Below are 20026 nucleotides of genomic sequence, written 5' to 3'. Positions count from 1 at the left end.
TTGAGAATGAAAGCAAAGCAGCCTGTATTATGCTGGGGACAGATGCAAGAACTGGCAACAACCTCTTAGAAACAGTTGTCAGTTTATAGCAGAGTTCTCTGGTAACTGGTGGATGTGTTTATTTTAAAACACTTACTAGACTTGCCTAGGGAGGAAAGGTCTCCCTCGTGAACCAACTGGCACTACTCATTTATGCAAAATTACTCATGGATATTTATTTTTGAAATATTTAAAGCCCAGGACCTGCAGCGAGTTCTGCCTGTGAGCACAAGCCTGTCGGTGTGATTCAGAACGAGCAGGGTGTGACAGGCAGAGCTGTGTCTGGGCAAGCACAGGGCATCCAGGTGCCAACTGCACTGGCTGGAGCAGGGAGGACGCGGGAGGTCTGGTGGGCGAGCTCCACACGGGCTGGTGGTGCCAGTTCAGGGCTGCAGCAGATTTTGGTTGGCACAGCAGCAGCGAGCCCAGGGGATTGTGTGCACCACAGTGAGAACAGCCCTCTCACCAAGGCTTCTCATCCTGAGACTTCTCCTGGCCTGAGGAATAGGTTAGGGGTTGTAGCCAGGTGGCTTTGGTCTCTGCTCCCAGGCAGAGTGACACAAACAGAGGACATGGCCTCAGGCTGCACCAGGGGAGGTGCAGGTTGGACATCAGGAGGAGTTTCTCCGTGGGAAGCGTGGTCAGGCACTGGAAAGTGTCCAAGGAATGACTGGATGTGGCACTCGGGGCTCTGGGCTGGTTCACAAAGTGTGGATCAGTCACAGGTTTGGCTTGATGGTCTCAGAGGTCTTTTCCAGCCTAAATGATTCTGGGATTCTGTGGGCTGTTCACCACTGCATTGATGAGAGGCAATTCTCATTGCTGTTGTGGATAACAAATGCAGCGAGCTCTGCCCTGAAGCAGCTGGTGCAGTTCTGACTGCTGAGTGTTCAGCCTGTGAACACAAGAGAATTGCCCAGGCCTCCAAAAGAGCCCAGAGATGCAAGCGAGCATCCTCGGATCACAGGAGGAGCAAACAGCTCTGTGTGGGTTTGAAAAGATGTGGAAAGGGAACACCACTGCTGCTCTCACACACCTCCACAGCTGAAGGAACAGGAACTCTGCATTTCACTTCACTCTGGGCAGTGTTTAGACAAAGAACCCTTTGTACACATTAAAGGTGTGTTTTTTAAAATCAGAAATGTTTACTGAGTTGCTACAGAATGAGTAAAAGTTTAAGATATTTTAAGTAGGAAGACTAATGGTTCAACCATCTTGTCACCTATTTCAGCAATAGTAAAGCAGAGGAAAACAGAAATTGTTTTGCCTTTGCTGCCACAATTCCACCAAATGACCTTTCTGTAGGGCTGCAGGGTAGAAAAATGCTGGGATATGGTGGGAGAGTGGAGCTGATTACATTTATCCTTAACTTTTTATTAATCACTAACTCCTTAACACATCTCATTATTTTTAAGGATCAACTCCAGCATGCCTGCTCTCCCAGCTGCAGTGGTGTCTCTTTTGAAGTCAGAAGTTACCCCGAAGATTCCAGGCAGTATCCTATTTCAAAGCCACACTGTCCCAGAGAACAGGTATTTCTTCCAGGCAAGGAGGCCCATGCAAATGAGCACAGGAAGGGGCTGGCTGCCTCTCCACCGCCTTGGAGATAACAAAACAAGCCACGTGTTCCAGACTTAAAAAAAAAAATAAATTAAAAATCAGTGGACAGAAATCGTATTAATGTAATGGTGCTTTTTATATCAATTGCACTTCAAGAATACAGAACCTGGGACAATGCTGCTGTTGATGTGGGAGGGAGGAGTGACCCAGGAAAGCACATCCCTGCAAGGACCTAAATTCATCGTGGTTCAGAGTGCTCTGGTGTGAGGAACTGTCCCTCGAAACAAACCCCAGCTTTTCTGCTGCAGAGAGCCACGAACACACCGGCTGCTGTTCCCGTTACAGCTGCTGCACGAGGAGCTCGGGTAAATTAGCTCCTCCACTAAACATCGCTTTTATGCAGACACAAGAAAGAACCCTGCTCCTTTATTACCTCCCCGGCATTTTCTTGTGAGGGCTTCAGTGCCTATATCCATACACAACAAGAACGAACAGGCCAGCTGTATTATTCAGTAGTTCAAGAAAGACTTTGGGTTCGTTGTTGTATTTTTTTTTTGTTTTTGGCCTGCTTAATTTAGGCAGCCACAGGATTTCGGGCTGGCTGCACTGGGGTGCTGCAGGCGCCAAGCAGAGCTGTTAAATCCTGCCCAGCCTGGCTCGGCACCAGCGCAGCGAGCGCCGAGCTGCGTTTGATGCCGGGGCCGCGTCTGAGGCGGACAATTCAGCGAGCCCCAAGGACACCGAGTCCAGCGCTCATCCCCGCACAGGACACCCCAAAATCCCCCCCTGCCCGCGTCTCAGAGCGTTGAGCTCAGCGCGTTTTTATCAGCCCGCGCTGCCGGCGGGGCCGCTCGCACCCGCGGTAACGCCCGGCCCGGCCCCGCTCGTTGTAACCCCCAACGCCCCGGGGCCGCCACCCGCCCCCGGCCCAACCGCCGGCGCGGAGGCCGTTCCTGGCAGCGCCGGGAGCCGTTCCCGACAGCCGCGGGGTCGCTCCCGGCCCTCCCGGAGCGGCCGCTGCGCCCCGCGGCCTCGAGGCCAGGCCGGTGCCCGGGGCGGGCCCGGGCGGTGCCCGCGGCTCTCGCGAGAGCGGGGCGGGGCGGCCCCGGGGCGGGCAGGGAGGAGGCGGCTCCGGGACCCGCGGTGCCGCCCGCCTGTCACAGCGCCCGGGCCGCCCAGCGCCGCCAGCAGCCGGTAAGGGCCCGCGGCCGCGGGGCAGCGCTCCTCGAGGGGGGGGATGAGGGTAGAGGCGGCGGCATGGGGTCCCCCCCGCCGCGCCGGGCGGCTCCCCGCCAGCGCAGCCCCGCGTGGGGAGCCGGGCGAGGCCGCGCAGCAACGGGAGGAAGGGGTGGGTCTGCCGGGGCAGCCGGGCTGCAGCCCGCGGGGAGGCGGCGGGGCGGGCGCCCGGGGCAGCGGCGGGCAGGCGGCGGCTCCCCCCGCGCGGGCCGGGGGCGGCGGAGGAGCCGCAGAGCCGCGCCGGGCTGGGCGGGTCCCGGCGGCCGCGCTGGGCCGGTGGCGGGCGGGGGGTGGCGGCTCCATCTCCCCGTGGCGGCTCCATTTTCCCCCGCGGGCTCCATCTCCCCTCCCAGACCTCCATCTCCGCTCGGATGCCCACCTCCCCCTCTCCCCGGGGGTCTCCATCGCCCCTCGCCGTGCCCGCTCGCCGCCCGTGCGCTGCCGCATTCCCGGCCCGTTGCCGGCCCGCGCGGGTCCCTCCCGGCGGGGTGGGTGGGCCGGGCTCGGCGTGGTGAATCAGGCGATGGGGAGCGCAGGCTGGGTGCCGGCTGCTGGTGAAAGTGTGGCGGGGAAGCGCGGCGGGTGTTTACCTCCGGCCGGGGCCGCCCGCAGGCTGGAGCGGGGAGGAAGCGGCAGCAGCAGCAGCGATGGCGCGGCTGGTGGCGGTGTGCCGGGACGGCGAGGAGGAGTTTCCCTTCGAGAAGAGGCAGATCCCCCTCTACATCGATGACACCCTCACGGTGAGTGCCCGCCGCCCGCCCGGCCCGCTGCGCCTCCCGCGTGTTGCAATTCCCGGGCCGGGCCTTTCCGCCTTGCCGGGCCTCGCTGGCTCCTCCTCGGGCTCCCGCAGCGCTAATCTTTGGGACTTTGCGACACTTGGGGTTAACAGAGCTGAATGTGGCAACTTTTTTTTTTATCTGATGGCCGGCTCTGAGAGCGGGCGAGCCGCGTGATGAGGGAGTTATCGCCGTGCCGGGGCCTGTGCACAAGTTGTGCCGGAGCCACAAGCGTGGCTCGGTGCTCAAGGGTGGAGCAAAGCCATTTTTCTGCTGGGAAGGAAGGGAGCCATGTTAACGTTGAACCCGGCTTGAAACCGGCTGATTGTTCTGCTCTCCAACGGGCGAGACAAGGCTGAAGGCGTTTTGCAAAGCTTTGGCGTGAAGTCAGGGTTATCGAGCGTGCAGAAATGTAACAAATCTGAGAGTTCCCGTTTCAGGGTGTTGCTGGCAGTTGGAAAACGTGGTTTGGCCGTTTCCAGAAGATTCAGTGGAAAAATCAACTAAATGCAGCTTGGAGGTTCTCTGGTCCTTCTCCTCGTGAGTTTAGAGGAAGGTTCAAAAATTGCACTGTAGGAGAACACAAAAATTGCATTGTAGGAGAGCACGGAGCTAATGGAAAAAAATTCTCTAACCAGCCAGTTGCTCTTTGTTTTAATTCTTAAAGCAGGAAAATGCGTTGAAAATAATATTGCACTTAGTGTAATTTGGTATCTTAATGATTCATATTTGATGTCTCCTGATAGTGGGACAGTAACTGTTGTTACTTTAAGTGATGTGGAAATGGGGGTAATTTAAATTCCTACTCTAATGTTTAGGATGGCAGAATCCCTGAGTTTTATCAGCTAAGGAAGGTGTCCCTGCACATGCAGGGGGGTAGAACTGGATGATCTTCAAGGTCCCTTCCAACCCCAAACCATTCTTCCACCTTCCAGAACAAAAGTGTTGAACATCCTCAGACAGGCCCCATCTGGTTTTGCTGCATTTGAAGGAAGTCCTTTTGCTGTATTTTAGTTTTAATCAATGTGAATGGTGGCATATTAATAATTTACCAAATACAATCACTGGTTTTGGCTTCTCTCTGGTAAACTGTGCTCAGGTATTAGGCAAAGTTTCCCCTCAAGCTGTCCAAAGCAGTGTCTGCCTCTCCTAGGGGGCTGATGACCTGGAAAACTCAGACTGTGCAGGAATAGTGCAAGTTTGGGTTTTTTGGTGTCTTGGCCACACCTTGAAAGTTGTTTTGCCCATTCATTTTCCATGTGGTTTTAAGCTCTTGGATTTCTCTCTCTCTCTCTTTTTTTTTCTTTATTTTTTTTTAATCCTTCCTGGCCTCCTTATAAAAATTACCCATTAGTTTGTGTCATGTAGACTTGCCATGCTCTTGTTATTTTTGTTGTGTGTAATAGGTTGAGAGTGAAAATTCAGCTCTACCAGGTGGATGACTTCAGCAAACCTAAAATGCCTTTTGTGGTTTAGTCCCAGAATTTAATACCAGGCCCAAACTTTGTGTAATTGCACTGTGTTGTTGCTGCCCTTCTGCTTTTTACACCATCCTCGTGATTGAAAGGGTCCTCTGGCTGTAAATCAGTTTTATATCCATCTGGAGAAAAGGCATTTCTGCAAGTGCAAGTCATCCTCACCATGAAGAAATCTTACCTTGTGGTGTCCATTTTGTTGTTTGTTTGTTTGTTGTTTTTTTTTCATTCTGTTGCTGTTGTTACAAAGTATTTGGATTTCCAGGTGGTTTCTGGAGGCTTTTATTAAAAAAAAATCTGCAGCAGCAAGTGAATGAACTCTGAGCTTCCTTGTCTGTCATCTATAATTTATTTTTTAAATACTTAATGAGAGCTATTACAAGACATGCAGCTGTCTTTGAAACAGAATTTTACATCTGCAGCACTATGTTTAAAAACTAATGGTGGTTATTGATAGTGACTGGCTTCTGTTACCTCTTTGAAAACTCAAATTTTAAAAATAGTGGGACAGCTGAAAGAGTTAATCTGTACCTTAAATGTGGAATCAGTGATTAGTGATCGCAAATTAGGAGTGAATGGCCCATGTGCTCCTCATCTGGAATGCTGCTCGGGTGCAGGAGATGCTGCTGCCCTGGGTGGATTCTTCAGCACCTCACTTCCCTGTTCCTTCTGGCTCAGCCAGAATTAAAGGAGGTTTCAGTATTGAACCCTTTTCATTTCTTAAGCAGCTTTTATGGTTTCTAGAAGGCATTCCATTTGATGTGGTATTACAGGATTTTTTTTTTCCCTTCCAGTTCAGGGTGTGATGGTGGTTGATGTTTAACCACTTAATAAAATCTCATCAGACACATGAATTAATTTAGTCTTTGATTCTTTTGCTCTGTCGTACAAAATACCTCAGGGTGTTGTTTGATAGTGGGAGATGAAGGTGAGGGGGGAGAAACAGGCAGATTTATCTCTCGTCTCTGTTATTAGCAGATAGAGCTTTTACTTTTGCTTGTAGCTCCTGGCCCACAGAAACACCGCAGGAGTGGTGTAGGAAACCTGCAGATCTGCAGCAGAAAGTGGTGTGGATGGATCAGGAGTGAGGCAGCTGGGCTCAGGACCTGCCCTGCTCTGCACAGAGATAAGGCAGCTGTGCCAACGCTCAGATTGGGGCACACGGGACAGCAAAAGAGTGCCTTGTTCTCAGAGAAATGGTGTTTATTTTGGAGTGGTGCTCAGTGCCTGCAGAAGTGAGTTCTCTGCAGGTAGAGTTGGTAACCAGGCAGGCAGCAGGGAGTTCTGCCTTCCCTAGACAGCTGAGGGGAGCTGGAAGGAGGAGAAGGGCTGAATCAGACAGTTTTATTTGGTGTTCATTTGCATTGGGGTTATTAACCGAGGTTGTTATTTTGCCTTTCAGATTTTAAAGTGAACTTTCTGTATTCATATTGACAAATTCCCTGTTTCTCAGTTTGGACAGGGAAGAGAACTCAGCCAGGCTTTACACATTTTTCCAGTTGCTTTCATTTCTTTCCATGGTTGCATAGTTGGATTTTTGACTAAAAGTTACTTTCCTGCTTTCTGCCTCCTCCCAAGAAATTGCCCTCTTTGTTTCTCAGTAATTTGATAAGAAATGTTATTAATTACTTACAAGTAATCACATTGTTCTGTAGGCTTAACATTTTGCTTTGAGCCTCTTGAGAGTCACAGCTGCAATCACACAAAGCAAACTATGCCTTGGAGTACCTTGTTGGGTTAATATGGTTTGAAATTAGCCTTTGGAGGAGTCGACTCTGTCATTAAACTGTTGTGACTCTTTCCTCAGAGCTTTATAAATTGAGTTAAGCTGTTGGTCCATTTGGTTCTCAGTGTGTTGAAGTATCTTTTTATATTTTATTTTTAAACTGAAGCAGGGTCTCAAGTCATGCAGATGATGATATAAACACTGATGGTCCATTTAGCAGCTTTTGCTTTCTAACAGCTATTTAAGAGTTGTCATTTATAAACTGCCTCTAGAACATTATATTAATGAAGCATTTATTACTTTGCTGAAACATTCACTATCTAAAACAGATACTTTTATCCTTTCCCAAGCTCCAGTAATTATGTGAAAAGAATGAGCATTTAACATAATTTCAGTCTTATTTCCCCCAAGAAAGTAAAACAACTAATGCTCTGTTTGGCTTTTTTGTTTGCTTGTTTTGTCTGAAAGCTCCTCTTTAAATTGTTTTTTCCTCTCTTTTATAGATGGTGATGGAATTTCCTGATAATGTGCTGAACCTCGATGGCCATCAGAATAACAGTACACAACTGAAACAGTTCATCCAGGTAAATCACGTTTCCTAAGAAGTGAGATTTTTTTGCTTTCCTCAGGTTTGTGTTTTTTTTGCTTCTCCAGGAGGTCGTGACTCCTGGAATGCCTCAGACACGTCAGCACCTGGGTGCAATCACACCTTGGTACCAAAGTGCACTGGGCTCAGTTGTGCTCTGGATTCCTCAGCGTTTATTGCACGTTGTCTTGTCAGGAGGCAATTGCTGCATGTCTGAGAGCTCAGAACTCCCAGTGGGAGCTACAGCTTCTCAGTACATCCTGATTTTTATTTTGCTGAGCAGTTTTGAACTGCCCTTTCGGGTGGAAGCGTGGATTGCTCGAGGCTGGGTTCTTATGATTGGTGCCCATACCAGGGTAGAAATTGTGTGCAAATTTGTAGATTTTATGGACATAAGTAGTGAGAATTGGTTTTGTGGTACCCCAGAAACTTTAATCTTAGAAACTGACCTGCCAAATTCTGGCAAATAACTGTGGCACCTGTAGCAGAGTGATGTCCAGAGGGGCAGAGGCTGCTGCTCTGCAGTTGCACTGTTGCCTCTCTCAGGGCTGACAGCAGCAGTGCAGACATGTGCTGCATGCCAAATGCAGCTTGTGAAAATGGCTCATTGCTGCTGCAGTTACAGGAAGCAGGGTTATTGCAGAGTGATAGTGCTTGGCAGGTGATTGAATGGGCCTTCCTCTAGGAGCACAAACCTTCCATGTTTCCTGATGGTACTCTGCTCTCCATATTGCATAGAAGGAGCTGAGAGCACTTTCTCTTTCCAGTGGACGGGAGTTCTGCTTATTGTGTGGTCTTTTCTTCCTTTCCCCAGAAGCTGTGGCAAGTCCTTTGTGCATGGGGAGTGTTTGATGGTGTGATGTGACAATAAAACAGAGAATTCTCTGGTGGTGTGACATTCCCTGTGCAGATACGACTCAGGTGTGGGTTTGTGTGTTGGGCTGTGAGGAAGGGACTCTGCTCTGCACAGCTCTGCTGGTGGCACTCCAGTGCTGCTGAGAGCCAAGGCACTAATTCAGCAGTGAGGACTAGAAGGGAATGTGCTTTTTGTGAGGACGTGTGCCTCGATGTGTTTGACACAGGGGCCAGGAGACACATCTACATTTGTTTATTGACGTCAGCAATATTAGAAAGTGTTCTCATTAATGTTCTATTAATAGCACACATTGGATGTTCACTACTGAAGCCCAAGGCTTCACCCTGAGTAGTGTGTGCTTTCTTTAATTCTAGCTAGTAGGATTGTAATGGAGAAATGGCATTTAGCCTTCCAGGGAAAATAAAAACTGCTAAATTGTGATGGTCCGAGCAGAAGGAGCTGGTTGTAAATGAGATTTCCATAAATGCCAACGAGCCTTCGGGAATTTCCTTTCCGTGTGCCAAAGACAAAAGGAGTGTGAGTAGAAGATGGAAACTTGCAGTTGGTGTGTGTGAGACCTTTTTCCTACAACACCTGTGCTGAGGTGGAGGCAAAGAATTTCGCAGTTGGGACGGGATGGTTTTTCTGGGACTGTCCCGTTCTTGGGACAGTTATTCTGAGGCAGCATTTGTGGTGAAAGGAGGCAACAAAGAAGAGAAAAAACCCAAAGAAGAAGCGTGGAATGATTTGATTTTGTGGTATTTTTGCAGAGACACAGCATGCTGAAGCAGCAGGACCTGAACATTGCCATGATGGTGACGTCGCGGGAGGTGCTGAGCGCGCTGTCGCAGCTGGTGCCGTGCGTGGGCTGCCGGCGCAGCGTGGAGCGCCTCTTCTCCCAGCTGGTGGAGTCAGGGAACCCTGCCCTGGAGCCCCTCACCGTGGGGCCCAAGGGGGTGCTCTCAGTCACCCGCAGCTGCATGACTGATGCCAAGAAGCTTTACACGCTCTTCTACGTGCATGGGTCAGTGTCTGCGAGCTGCTTGTGCCATCCCTGCTCTCTGCGTTGCCTTCATGGTGATGCCGAGTTGTCACAGCACATTCTCCCCTTCAACATCCATAATTACAGCTGCTTGTTGCCTAAACTGGGGGAAAAGCAAACCTAATCTTTGATAGCACCAGTTGCAGTGCCATGATTGCAGTTGGAGGATGCCAGTATTTAATGTTCAGTCCTTAATGTGATGCAGGCGCTGCGGGGTTTTTGTGGTTTCTGGAAGAAGAGTGTTTACCTCACTAGCTGGTGTGTAAGAAAATTAAAGCGTTAATTTTTTTCCACCAAAGTTTGCTGCTCTTGGGTAGAAAGGTAACACTGAGAAAGTGAAATCTTCTGGGCTTGGTGAGCACAATAAATAGTGCCATTAGTTCCTGAGCTGTCAGCAGAGCAAACAGGGAGTGCTCAGCACAGTGTGTCTTGGCCTTCCAGTTGGCTTCAGCTTGTTCTTCTTGCTCCAGTTAGCAGGAAAAGTAGGGAAGGTTAGTGCAGAGTTGAGATGGAGATGGGGAGAGTGAGGGAGTGTAACCTGATCCAGGTTTTCAGAATACAAAGAAGTTCCTCACATTTTTTTTCCATAGGTCCAAACTGAATGACATGATTGATGCAATTCCCAAAAGTAAGAAGAATAAGAGGTGTCAGCTACACTCCCTGGACACACACAAACCAAAACCTTTGGGGTAAGTCTGTGTTTAACATGCACAGTTGAAATATTTTAAGGAAGCAAAGTATTGAGACTAATTTATTTTAAGCATTGAGATCAATTTTTATGCTCTGATCTGCTTGCCAGTTGGATTGTAGCAGACCTAAATAGTTGTTGGGGAGAGGAAGAGAAGCACCAGGAGTTTTGGGCATGCTCAGGGCATGGATGGCTTCTGCACTGTGATATAAACAATGCTCTAGAAAGACAAACTGGTTTCTGTGCTCTAGACCAAAATGGTTGCTCAGCAGATTTTCTCACACTGAGGTCAAAGGGTACGTGCTAAATAAATATACATCATTTTGCTTGGGATTATTAAAAATGCCTTGCACAACTGTTAACCAAGGGCTTTATTGTGGTTGGATGCAGGGTTAAAACTGGAGCTCCATAAAATGTATTTTCTCAAAAGTGACAGCGTGTTTTGAATACACCACTGAGCAATATGCATATATGCCTCTGTCTTGAAGCTGAAATGATTTATTCCAGCTGGTTAAGCAGAAAAACACTCCCTGTAAATCTGTTGTGGATTTTGGGGAGGTTTCTTGTTTGTGGGGTGGCTCCTTTTATTTTTTTTTTTTAATATGAGGACAAATAAATTAGTCTCTTGGGCTTAATTGGAGTGTCTGGACCATTTTTACTCAGCTGTGTTCTGCTGCTGCTTAAGCCTCCAACCTGTGAAAGCTTGCTCATGGTTTCCAGTTACAGGACATGTATTTTTCTATGCAGATTGGAGTCTCTCTGGGTTTAGTTAAATCCCCTGGGATACCAGGCATGTGGAATTTGACACTTGATTTTTGCTTGTGCTGCTTGAGGATACTGGGAACTAATCATTATCTTCTATTATATTTTGGTTACAAGCATTTCACAAAATTAGTTTAAAGCTTGTGTTACACAAGATCCTTAGAGTATAGGGGGTGTAGATATATAGATTTCTTTTTGAAATGAAGCAAATTCATAGCATCATGGAAGTGGGTTTTGGGGTTTTTTATATTTAGTACGCTTAATCTTTTCTGTGTGAGAGCAGATGCTGTGGAACCTGCCGTTAGCACTTTGGCAAGGTGGAACAATTCCAAAGCTGAATGAACAGAAAGGAAAATGCTGCTTTTATTTCCTCAATTCATGCCGGAGTAAACCCCCTTTGGATGTTGGCAGGTTAACAGGGAATATGAGGAAGAGCAGTATTTTATACTCTGCAGGTAAAACCTTGGGGTTATCAGAGAAGATGGCCTGTGGACGAGCAGTGCAGGTTGCTGAAGAAGCAGGACTTGCACTCCCCTCCTCAGCTGAAACCCCTGTGTTCTGTACAGAAGTGCCCAGAGTGCATCAATATTGATATCAACTCAAATAAATGTACCTGCAGTGGACACAGGCTCTGGCTGGGCTGTGCAGGCACCCAGCTGTCGCAGAGCAACATTTACCAACGTAGAGCTCCTGCTCCACATCCTCACAAGAAACTCCTTCCGATGAGTTGCATCTGTTGGGCATTTCCTGCACACAAAAAAGGCTTTGAGCTGGAGCTGTGTGTTTAATTAGAGGAGTTATGTAAGCAGCTAATGCCACTCGAGGGTTACTTGATGTCCTCAGTCTGTGCCTGGCTTTTGGCTCCTTGGCTCCATTTGGGGCTCAGGAGCATTTGAAACTCTCCTAAATGCAAGCCCTATGACCTGGCAAGCTGGGAAATGGCACACAGAGCTCCTCTAATTAGGAAACACGGCTGCTTCTTCCCACTTCCCTGCTCTGTTGTGTCCATGAGACAGAAATGACCATTCTGACAAAGTGTCAAATGTAGACAAGGCTGTAAGTAACCATGACTTGTTATTTAAAGTCCATTTTTTCCTCACTTTTAGCACATCCAAATGTGAGTTGTAAAATTATTTCGGTATTCTAACAAATTTTTGAAATTTGAGGTGGGATGTTTTATGGTGAAAGTTGTTTGGGGTTTTTTGTTCTGCTTTTTTCTTTTGTTATTTTACCAAATTGTCTTCAGCTGACGAGTATTTAAAACTCGTATTATTCTGAAAAATCACAACTGGTTTGCAGCTGTAACATTAGAAAGTCATGGTGAGTCTGGGTTATAAACATGGACAGAAAAATTTGCATCTCAGTTCTGACCCAAACTTTCGTAGATATTAATGCTTAACCTATAAAGAATTCAAATAAAATTAAGGAACAGAGCAGCATTTTCCGTAGGATTTGTTTAGGAAGAATAACTAGCTGATAATATATATGTTATAGGTCTGAAAAATGTTTGGTAATACTATGTGACAGTGAAAGGAGCAGTAGCAGACTCAGTTCAAAGAAATTAAGAGCAGTTAAGAAAAGTAGAGAAGACAGGAAGAGGAAAGAGAACAAGTGTAGCATCATTTTCTGCTATGGACCTTCCCAGGGAGCAGTCAGGTAAAGAACGAGGCTCTGCTGGGCTCCTTTGCTGCCCCCCAGCAGGACCAGGCAGAGTTTGGTGTCGTTTCCACGCAGGGGTTGCTGGATGGATGTGTGGGAGCTGATGTCCCAGGAGTGCAGGGATGAAGTGGTTCTGATCGACTCCAGCTGCCTCCTAGAAACCTTGGAAACCTACCTACGGAAACACAGGTACGTGAGGGGGCAGAGCCCCTTCCTTTGGGGAGCACTTGGCTTTTGTGAGGCCAAAATGTTCAAAATGTGGAGGGTTTTTTCTTGGGAAGCTGAAGATCTCAGCTTGGTGGTGATGGGAGACTTTGCCATGTGGTTGATGAGACAAAGATGGTGGAATATTCTCTGTGTTTAATGGAAGGGAAAATGTGGAGACCTCTGATGAAGTCATATCTGCTTGTCTTTTTTTTTTTTGGCTAGGATTAAATGATGATTTACAGTTTAATGTTTAGAAACTGTGTTCTCATTCACTGTTTCACTGCTCTTGGGCTGTGCCTGTTTTCAGGCTTTCAGGGAGTGTGTGTCCTTTCAGAATCCTCTGAGCTACACTAGTGCAAGCAGATTTTAGGCTTGGAGTTGCCTTTAAAGCACTGTTTTAAACCACTTGTTTTTGCCCGGTGCTGTTAAATCTCTCTTGCAGGGCAGAAATAAGCCATTAAATTATAGTTGCATGTGCACAGGACCTGCCGTGCTGATTGAAAAGTTTTAATTTCCAGCAGTCTCAAGGTTCTGATATCAACTGTGGGGGCACAGATGGGCGCGGGGGTGGCGGTGCTGTGGAAATAACACTTTGGAAACAAAATAACTTTAATCTCCTGTGACATTAAACACTGCCTTGGCTGCCTTCCTGGTGCTAACCTGCAATAATACTGCTGTTTTCTCTCCTTCCACCACAGAAAGCAGACAGGTATCGTAGGTCTAACAGCAAAATATGTTTGATTTAGTGCTGTCAAATGGCTGGAGACACTAGGAAAGGGAAAAACACCACCCAGAGCTGGCATGGGGAGCCAGCTTTGAGCTGAAATGTGAGCAGCTTGTCTGACTTGCATTTTTAGAGTCATCCAGCCAGAGATCTCGTAGGCTCTTGAAGGTTACTCCTCTTATGACACAGAATGAGCTTAATTTGCTTGTATTTTAATTATAAGTATACTCCTGTCACACATGAGCCATCACATGTTTAAAATGAGTACGTTGTGTTATAAATAACCCTTGTTTGGCCATCAGCACAGCAATCTAATAATTCAAAATATGTTTGTAGTGGAAACAAGGATCACTCTTGTACTGCAGGCACCAGAGGATACTTTGCCTTGTTTCTTATCACTCACTTGAGTGCACTTGAAAGGATTGCTAGAAGGTGATGTGGTATGTGTTACTTGAGAGAGGGATTTTGCCCTGGTTTGCAGTACTTGCTCACTGCTGGGATTTCTGATCTTTGAGTTGAATTCCACGTGGGAATTTCTTCAAATCAAGGAATCGCTGGGTGGGCCCCGCTCCGTGGGTCGGAGGGCAGAAGTTTGGTATCCAGGTTAGTAATGTAGAATAGATGGGATAATTCTTGGTCAGTTTAGGTGGCTCATAGCCAGAACACTTTAATAATGGCACTCCTGAAGCAGCACAGCCCTCCTGTACCCCAGCTCAGACGCTCCCCCAGCGCCTTTGGGCGAGCCCAGCCTTGACTCTGTGCTTCCCCCCAGGTTTTGCACCGACTGCAAGAACAAAGTGCTGCGTGCCTACAACATCCTGATCGGGGAGCTGGACTGCAGCAAGGAGAAGGGCTACTGTGCTGCCCTGTACGAGGGGCTGCGCTGCTGCCCCCACGAGCGCCACATCCACGTGTGCTGCGAGACCGACTTCATCGCGCACCTCTTGGGCCGGGCCGAGCCCGAGTTCGCAGGAGGGTATGAGTATGTAATTGGCTAGAGTGGGCTATCTAGCGCTTTGCTTCTTTATTTGACTCCTCAATGTCTTTGCCCAAAGTGGCTTTTTGCCTCTTTGCTGTGTGATGAACTCGTGGTTGTGGATAGCTGTGCTGGTGTAGGCTCGGAGAGAGCGCTCGGAAGGGTTCAGCTGTGCTTTGGAAGGAAAGAGTGACCAAACCAAATCACAGTTGGTTGTTCACTCCCTAGAGCTGCCCGCTTGCCCACTGAGGCATTCAAATATGCGAAATAGAAAGAGAGCCTTGGTTGAGTTTTGCCAAATGCCAGTATCCAAGTTAGTTTTGTTGCTGTTTGTGTATTTCTGAACCTTTTTTAAAGCATCTTAAAACCGTCCAGTGAAAAGTTCTGAGCTCAGCATTGGAGAATCATAGAATGAGTTGGAGGTGACATTAAAGATCATCTAATTCCAACCTCAGTACCTTTAAAGCTCAGTTGTAACTGTTTAAATGAGGAGGGTTAGTCCTTTCATAGTAGTTTTCCCTTAACAGATTGACCAGATTGATAGATAATAGATGGATAATGAGCAGATTAATACTGAAATGTTTTTACTCTGCACGGTAAGTAATGTACAAAATTCCCTGTGTGTTTATTCAGCTTGAGCTAACTGATGGTGAAATAATTGCTGTGAATTCCAGCAAATTTTAGGACACAAAAGAATGCATCTCTGGCATTTAAACTCTTGATCCCTGCTAGGAAGAGCAGGATATGTGGCACCTGAAGCCAGAGGTGACAAGGCACAGTGCTGCTTCACAGTGCTGGCTTTGACCTGTTCCTTTCTATTTTGCATCTGCATGCAGCACAGCGGAGCCCTGCCAGGCTGCTCCTGCAAACACAGCTGCAGCTGTGCCTCCAGAGAACACGTCAGCCCTGCTTTGATCCCTTGCTTGGCTTCTAGCTGTTTAACAATGCTCTGGTTCCCCTTTCCCCCAGACGGAGAGAGAGGCACGCCAAGACCATAGACATAGCCCAGGAGGAGGTTCTCACCTGCCTGGGCATCCACCTCTACGAGAGGTTGCACCGGATCTGGCAGAAGCTGCGGGCTGAGGAGCAGACGTGGCAGATGCTCTTTTACCTGGGGGTTGATGCTTTACGCAAGAGCTTTGAGGTAAAAACATCCACTTTTGTCCAACTTGTGTCTGAGTCGCTGGGCCTGTTGTCACTGTAGCTCATTTTCTGCTTTTCAGCACTGGGCTGGAAGGAGTGCCAAGGGTGTTGCAGTCAGTCCCTTGTTGGGTTGTGTGACATCCATGCACGGCACTGCTGGAGTGTGTTCCCATGTGGAATAAAATGGAATATAAAAGATTGAGGCTTGCTCTTACTTTCAAGCTGCCCCTTTCGCTACACTGAACCTTCTGTGTTATTAATTCTGTTTTTCTACCTGATTGCATTTCAAGTAGCTCAGGCTACAACAGGTTTTGGTTGGTTTATGAGTAAAAATGGAGGATGTGGTTTTGAATTACAAAAGTGATGGCAAACTCTTGCGTTCACCTTGCTCCATCTGCACTCTGATCCTGTGGGATCCTGAGCTTCAGACAGAACTCCTTTACCTTATACCAATACTTAATATTAATCACCAGTTTATATGACATGGATATCTTTTTTCTTATGTTCATCTTTCATTCATAATCACTGCTCTCTCTAAAACACCAGAGAAGGAGGAGAAAAATCAGTTTGGGAAAGATCATAGTGGAACCTTGAGCTGGTTAGTTCTTGGAGTTTTTTTACTCCCACAAGATCAGAGGTCACAGATCCAGCAATGCATTAAAATCTGCAGCTCTTCAGTGAAAAATGTGAATCTGGGCCATAGGTGCAAGCCAGAGCTCCCCCACCATGAGTTTCCAGCAGTCTAAACCAAGTGGCTGCATCTTGGTGGGCATTTTTCTCCTGTAGTCAGTAGTTGTGATACTGGGATTTTATTCCTGGCTGTTTTCCTCCTCCTGTTTTGTAAATGAAAAAGCTTGAGCTGTGATGACTTCTGTAACTGGATCTAACCTCTTGTAAACAGATGGCTGTGGAAAAAGTGCAGGGCATTAGTCGATTGGAGCAGCTCTGTGAAGAGTTTTCAGAAGAAGAGAGAGTGAGAGAGCTTAAACAAGAGAAGAAACGCCAAAAGCGGAAGAACAGAAGGAAAAATAAATGTGTGTGTGAGATCCCTGCTCCTCTGCAGGCAGCAGAGGAGAAGGAAATCAATCAGGCAAAGGTAAACAGGGGTAGCTGGGGCTTTTTGGGGCTTCATCCATCAGCTCACTGTTCCGTGGCAGAATTCTTGAGGGATTTTCCTGTGTTTTGGTCCTGGTGGAGTTGAATGCTCTTTCAGATGAGCAGAGTCTTTGTAAAGTACTTACCCGGGACTCCTCAGCTTGTGGGGTTCTTTAAAATCATAAATCTGAGCTTCAGGTGGTGCCAGTCACTCAGAACCTGGGGATTCAAATGCTGCTTGTAGACAATTACCACTGGGTTTTTGGAGAGGGGGAATCTTTAAGTGCAGTGATTGTTCAGGATCTCTTGGCTGACCCTGATGGGCTGTGACTGTGGGTCAGGGTAAATTGGTTGGGGTTTTGTTTAGTTGTGCTGTACTTGTGAAGAGTTCTAAGCAATGCTGTTATCAGTCAGTGTCAGCTGGTTTTTCTCATGGAAAGAGTATCCTTTAGAAAAGTGCTGGCTGAGCTGCTTCCAGTGCCTGCAATGTTTTTTGTTTCTGTTTGAAGGAGAGCTCAAACTTCACGGAAAGCAGCTGCAAAGCCTGTGGTAGCACCGAAGAAGCCAACAACTGTGTAGAAGTAATTGTTACTAATGAAAGCACTTCTTGCACTTGTCCTAGTAGTGGTACCCTATTAGGCTCACCTAAAATCAAGAAAGGTATGTTAAATGGCAGTATTTTTCATTTTTAAAAAGCATTTGCCATTTATGGGGTGAACAGCGCTCACCTGTTTTTAAAAAGGAGTCCCTGAGGTGGAATTGAGGGGATTTTTAAGGACACTTCCAACCCAAACCTGTCTGGGGTTCTCTGAATTCTCTCTTGTTAGAGGCATAACTAAAGAATGTGCAGCAGTTCCTACAGATGGCAGTAATTTTGGCCTCTGTCTCAGGTTTATCTCCACACTGTACTGGCAGCGACTGTGGCTATTCCTCGAGCATGGAGGGCAGCGAAACGGGGTCCCGGGAGGGCTCGGACGTGGCCTGCACTGAGGGCATCTGCAACCATGATGAAAATGGTAGGTTTGGGAAGAAGATGATGATGCTTGAATATCCCCAGAGCTGCAGCATCTCAAAGGAAGCTTGGCTGTGTGTTGCAGGGGACGATGCCTGCGTCCATCGCTGCGACGACAAGGAGGAGGATGGAGACAGCTGTGTGGAGTGCTGGGCTAACGCAGAGGAGAGTAACACAAAAGGCAAAAACAAAAAGAAGAAAAAGAAAAGTAAAGCTTTGAAGTGTGAGAATGACCACGTAAGGAACATGGCTCTGCCAGATGCTTCTCTAAGTGCTTACATTTGGGAGTAGTTACAGAAGGATTTTAAATTCTGATTGAGACTTTGCTGAAAATGGGACAGCAGGGATCTCCTGTTCCCTTGTCATCCCAAGTTTTGGAATTGAGGTCCTTCCTCTAGAGTAGGTTGTGGTGGAGTCTCTTCTGTGTTCCTAAGCATGTGCACTTTTACTCACTCTCAGTGGACGTGCCACCCCACAGCTCCCCAGGCACGTGTTCAAGTATAAATATCTACCCTCCCTCACCTTTGAACCTTCCTCTTTTCCCTCTGCTTCCGTCTCACGCTCAGATTTTCCCCCATTAAACCCGCTGGCAGTTGATTGCAGCCTCTTTTCCATTCCAGATTCAGAAACTTGGGAGCTGTCTGGCAGATGCAGGTAGCAGAGAGAGCTCAGGAAATCTCACGCACACAGAGTTTCACCGCGACAAGACCAAAGACACACACGCTGAGAGCTGCTGTAGCGCAGACAAAAGCGGCCAGCAGTTGCCTTGGTTTGAGCACATGAAAAATGTGTCACAGTTTGCAGAACCTACAGAAATGTCACTCGTCCCTGATACTGGAAAAGGTGCCAAAAGCTTAGTGGAACTCCTTGTAAGTAACCGCTGCATTCGAGTTTTGGGTTGTAGCATCTTGCTTTAATTTTCGGGGCTGAGAACTCAAGTCCCAGTGAGGAATTGAATCCCAGTGTTGAGTTCAGTTCCTTGTGCACGTTCCCTGAGAAGTTTATAATTGAATGCTGTGCAGAGGAGGAGAAATGGTCGCTGGAATGCGGTGACAGAACTTGTGTTGCAAGTGCTCATTGTCAAGGATTGCATTATTCCGTAACATGAAGTGGGCATTATTGCTGCCTTCAGGCCTCAAATGTGGCTTCCCACTGCAGGCTCCCTGGGCAGCTTTCATCTCTCTCCTTTCCTTTCCTTCTCCTTCCACTTATTTAGATCCTTTGCTCTCTTTCCCTGCTTTTTCCTTTTCTTTCCTTTCTTTTTTCATCTTCCCTCTGCTCATTTTTCTCTCTTGCCCCAATCCTTTTTTCCCCTTTTTCTTTCCCCACCTTTTCCCCAAAACCCTTTAATAAAATCCATCCTCTTCCCATGGGAATATGCTAAGACTGAAACAGATTTGGGTCCATTTATTGACTGAATTGGCTGCTTCTCACCCCAAACCACCCTGTGTGAGCGGGGTGTGTGGCTCAGCCAGCTGGGCTCTGGGCTGGGCTCAGATGTGCTGCTCGGGAGGGCAGTGCTGGAGCTCTGAAACCCCCGTTCTCATTGCAGGATGAGTCAGAGTGCACTTCTGACGAGGAACTGTTCATCTCCCAGGATGAAATCCAATCATTCATGGCAAACAACAAGTCTTTCTACAGCAACCGGGAGCAGTACCGGCAGCACCTGAAGGAGAAGTTCAACAAGTACTGTCGCCTCAACGACCACAAGGGGCCCGTCTGCAACAGCTGGCTGGCAACAGCTGGAGCCAACTGAACCCAATCCAACTCTGTCTGTCACTGAAACTCGAGATGACTACTGCGCCTTCTCCTTCCAAACTTAATTTAGTGACTTACGGCAAAATTTTATCTTAAATTAATGTGATTCTTTTTTTTTTTCTTGGTTTTTTTTTTTTTTTTCAGGGGGAGGCTGGTGGAGGTGATTTCCTTAATTTTGTTCTTTCTCCAGGCTTGTATCTTTAGTTGAGTAGCTGTGCAAGCCTCTCTTCTAATTTAAGCCATCTCTTTTCATTCAATGTTTCTCTTCCTGTGAGACTTACAAAAAGCAAACTAGTGGCAAAGTAATGTTGTACCTATAATTCTGTACAGAATGACAAGGAGCTGAATATAAGATTTTACAAAGTAGACATCCATTTGCAAAATGTTTTGGATGTAATATGTTAAAGCGCAATGTGCAAAAATTTAAATAAAGAATATTTATTAATATGCATAGTAAAGGTGAGTGTCTATGTTTGTACTCGGAGTGCTCGGATCAGGGGGTGGAGGTGGGGGGTAAGGTGAGGAAAGCTGGTCTGGGAAAGGACAGAGCCTTGAAAACCAGGCTCTGTGCTCCTCCAGGGATGGTTTTTGGGATGTGGAGTTGCTGCCAGCCCAGCAGGGACCGTGAGGGCCCAGCTCTGTCGGTGGCACGGTCCCAACTGGCAGTGCTCGGCGTCAGGTGCCTGATCTGCTTCCAGGAGCCGGG

At 47.5% G+C, this 20026-nt stretch overlaps 1 protein-coding gene across 3 annotated transcripts; it reads left to right on the top strand.

Moving 5' to 3' along the window:
* The first annotated feature begins 2698 nt into the window (after positions 1-2698).
* GGNBP2 (gametogenetin binding protein 2) lies at positions 2699-19778 on the top strand. 3 transcript variants are annotated; one of them, XM_038157922.1, is made up of 14 exons: positions 2699-2793; positions 3448-3575; positions 7316-7396; positions 9025-9278; positions 9887-9985; positions 12481-12594; positions 14109-14318; positions 15282-15456; positions 16357-16551; positions 17060-17210; positions 17441-17566; positions 17648-17799; positions 18183-18431; positions 19115-19350. In XM_038157922.1, exons 2-14 carry the CDS (start codon positions 3483-3485, stop codon positions 19316-19318), a joined length of 2103 nt encoding a protein of 700 aa, XP_038013850.1. In that variant the 5' UTR covers positions 2699-2793; positions 3448-3482; the 3' UTR covers positions 19319-19350. The 3 variants fall into 3 exon arrangements, with proteins under 3 accessions (XP_038013850.1, XP_038013848.1, XP_038013849.1); XM_038157920.1 differs by lacking the exon at positions 2699-2793 and adding an exon at positions 2809-2947 and having other exon boundaries at positions 19115-19778; XM_038157921.1 differs by lacking the exon at positions 2699-2793 and adding an exon at positions 2810-2947 and having other exon boundaries at positions 14109-14312.
* Positions 19779-20026: the final 248 nt, after the last annotated feature.

This window comes from Motacilla alba, chromosome 19, assembly GCF_015832195.1.
Source record: "Motacilla alba alba isolate MOTALB_02 chromosome 19, Motacilla_alba_V1.0_pri, whole genome shotgun sequence".
Taxonomy (NCBI): Eukaryota; Metazoa; Chordata; class Aves; order Passeriformes; family Motacillidae; genus Motacilla; species Motacilla alba.
This window is presented reverse-complemented; position numbering and strand designations above follow the sequence as displayed.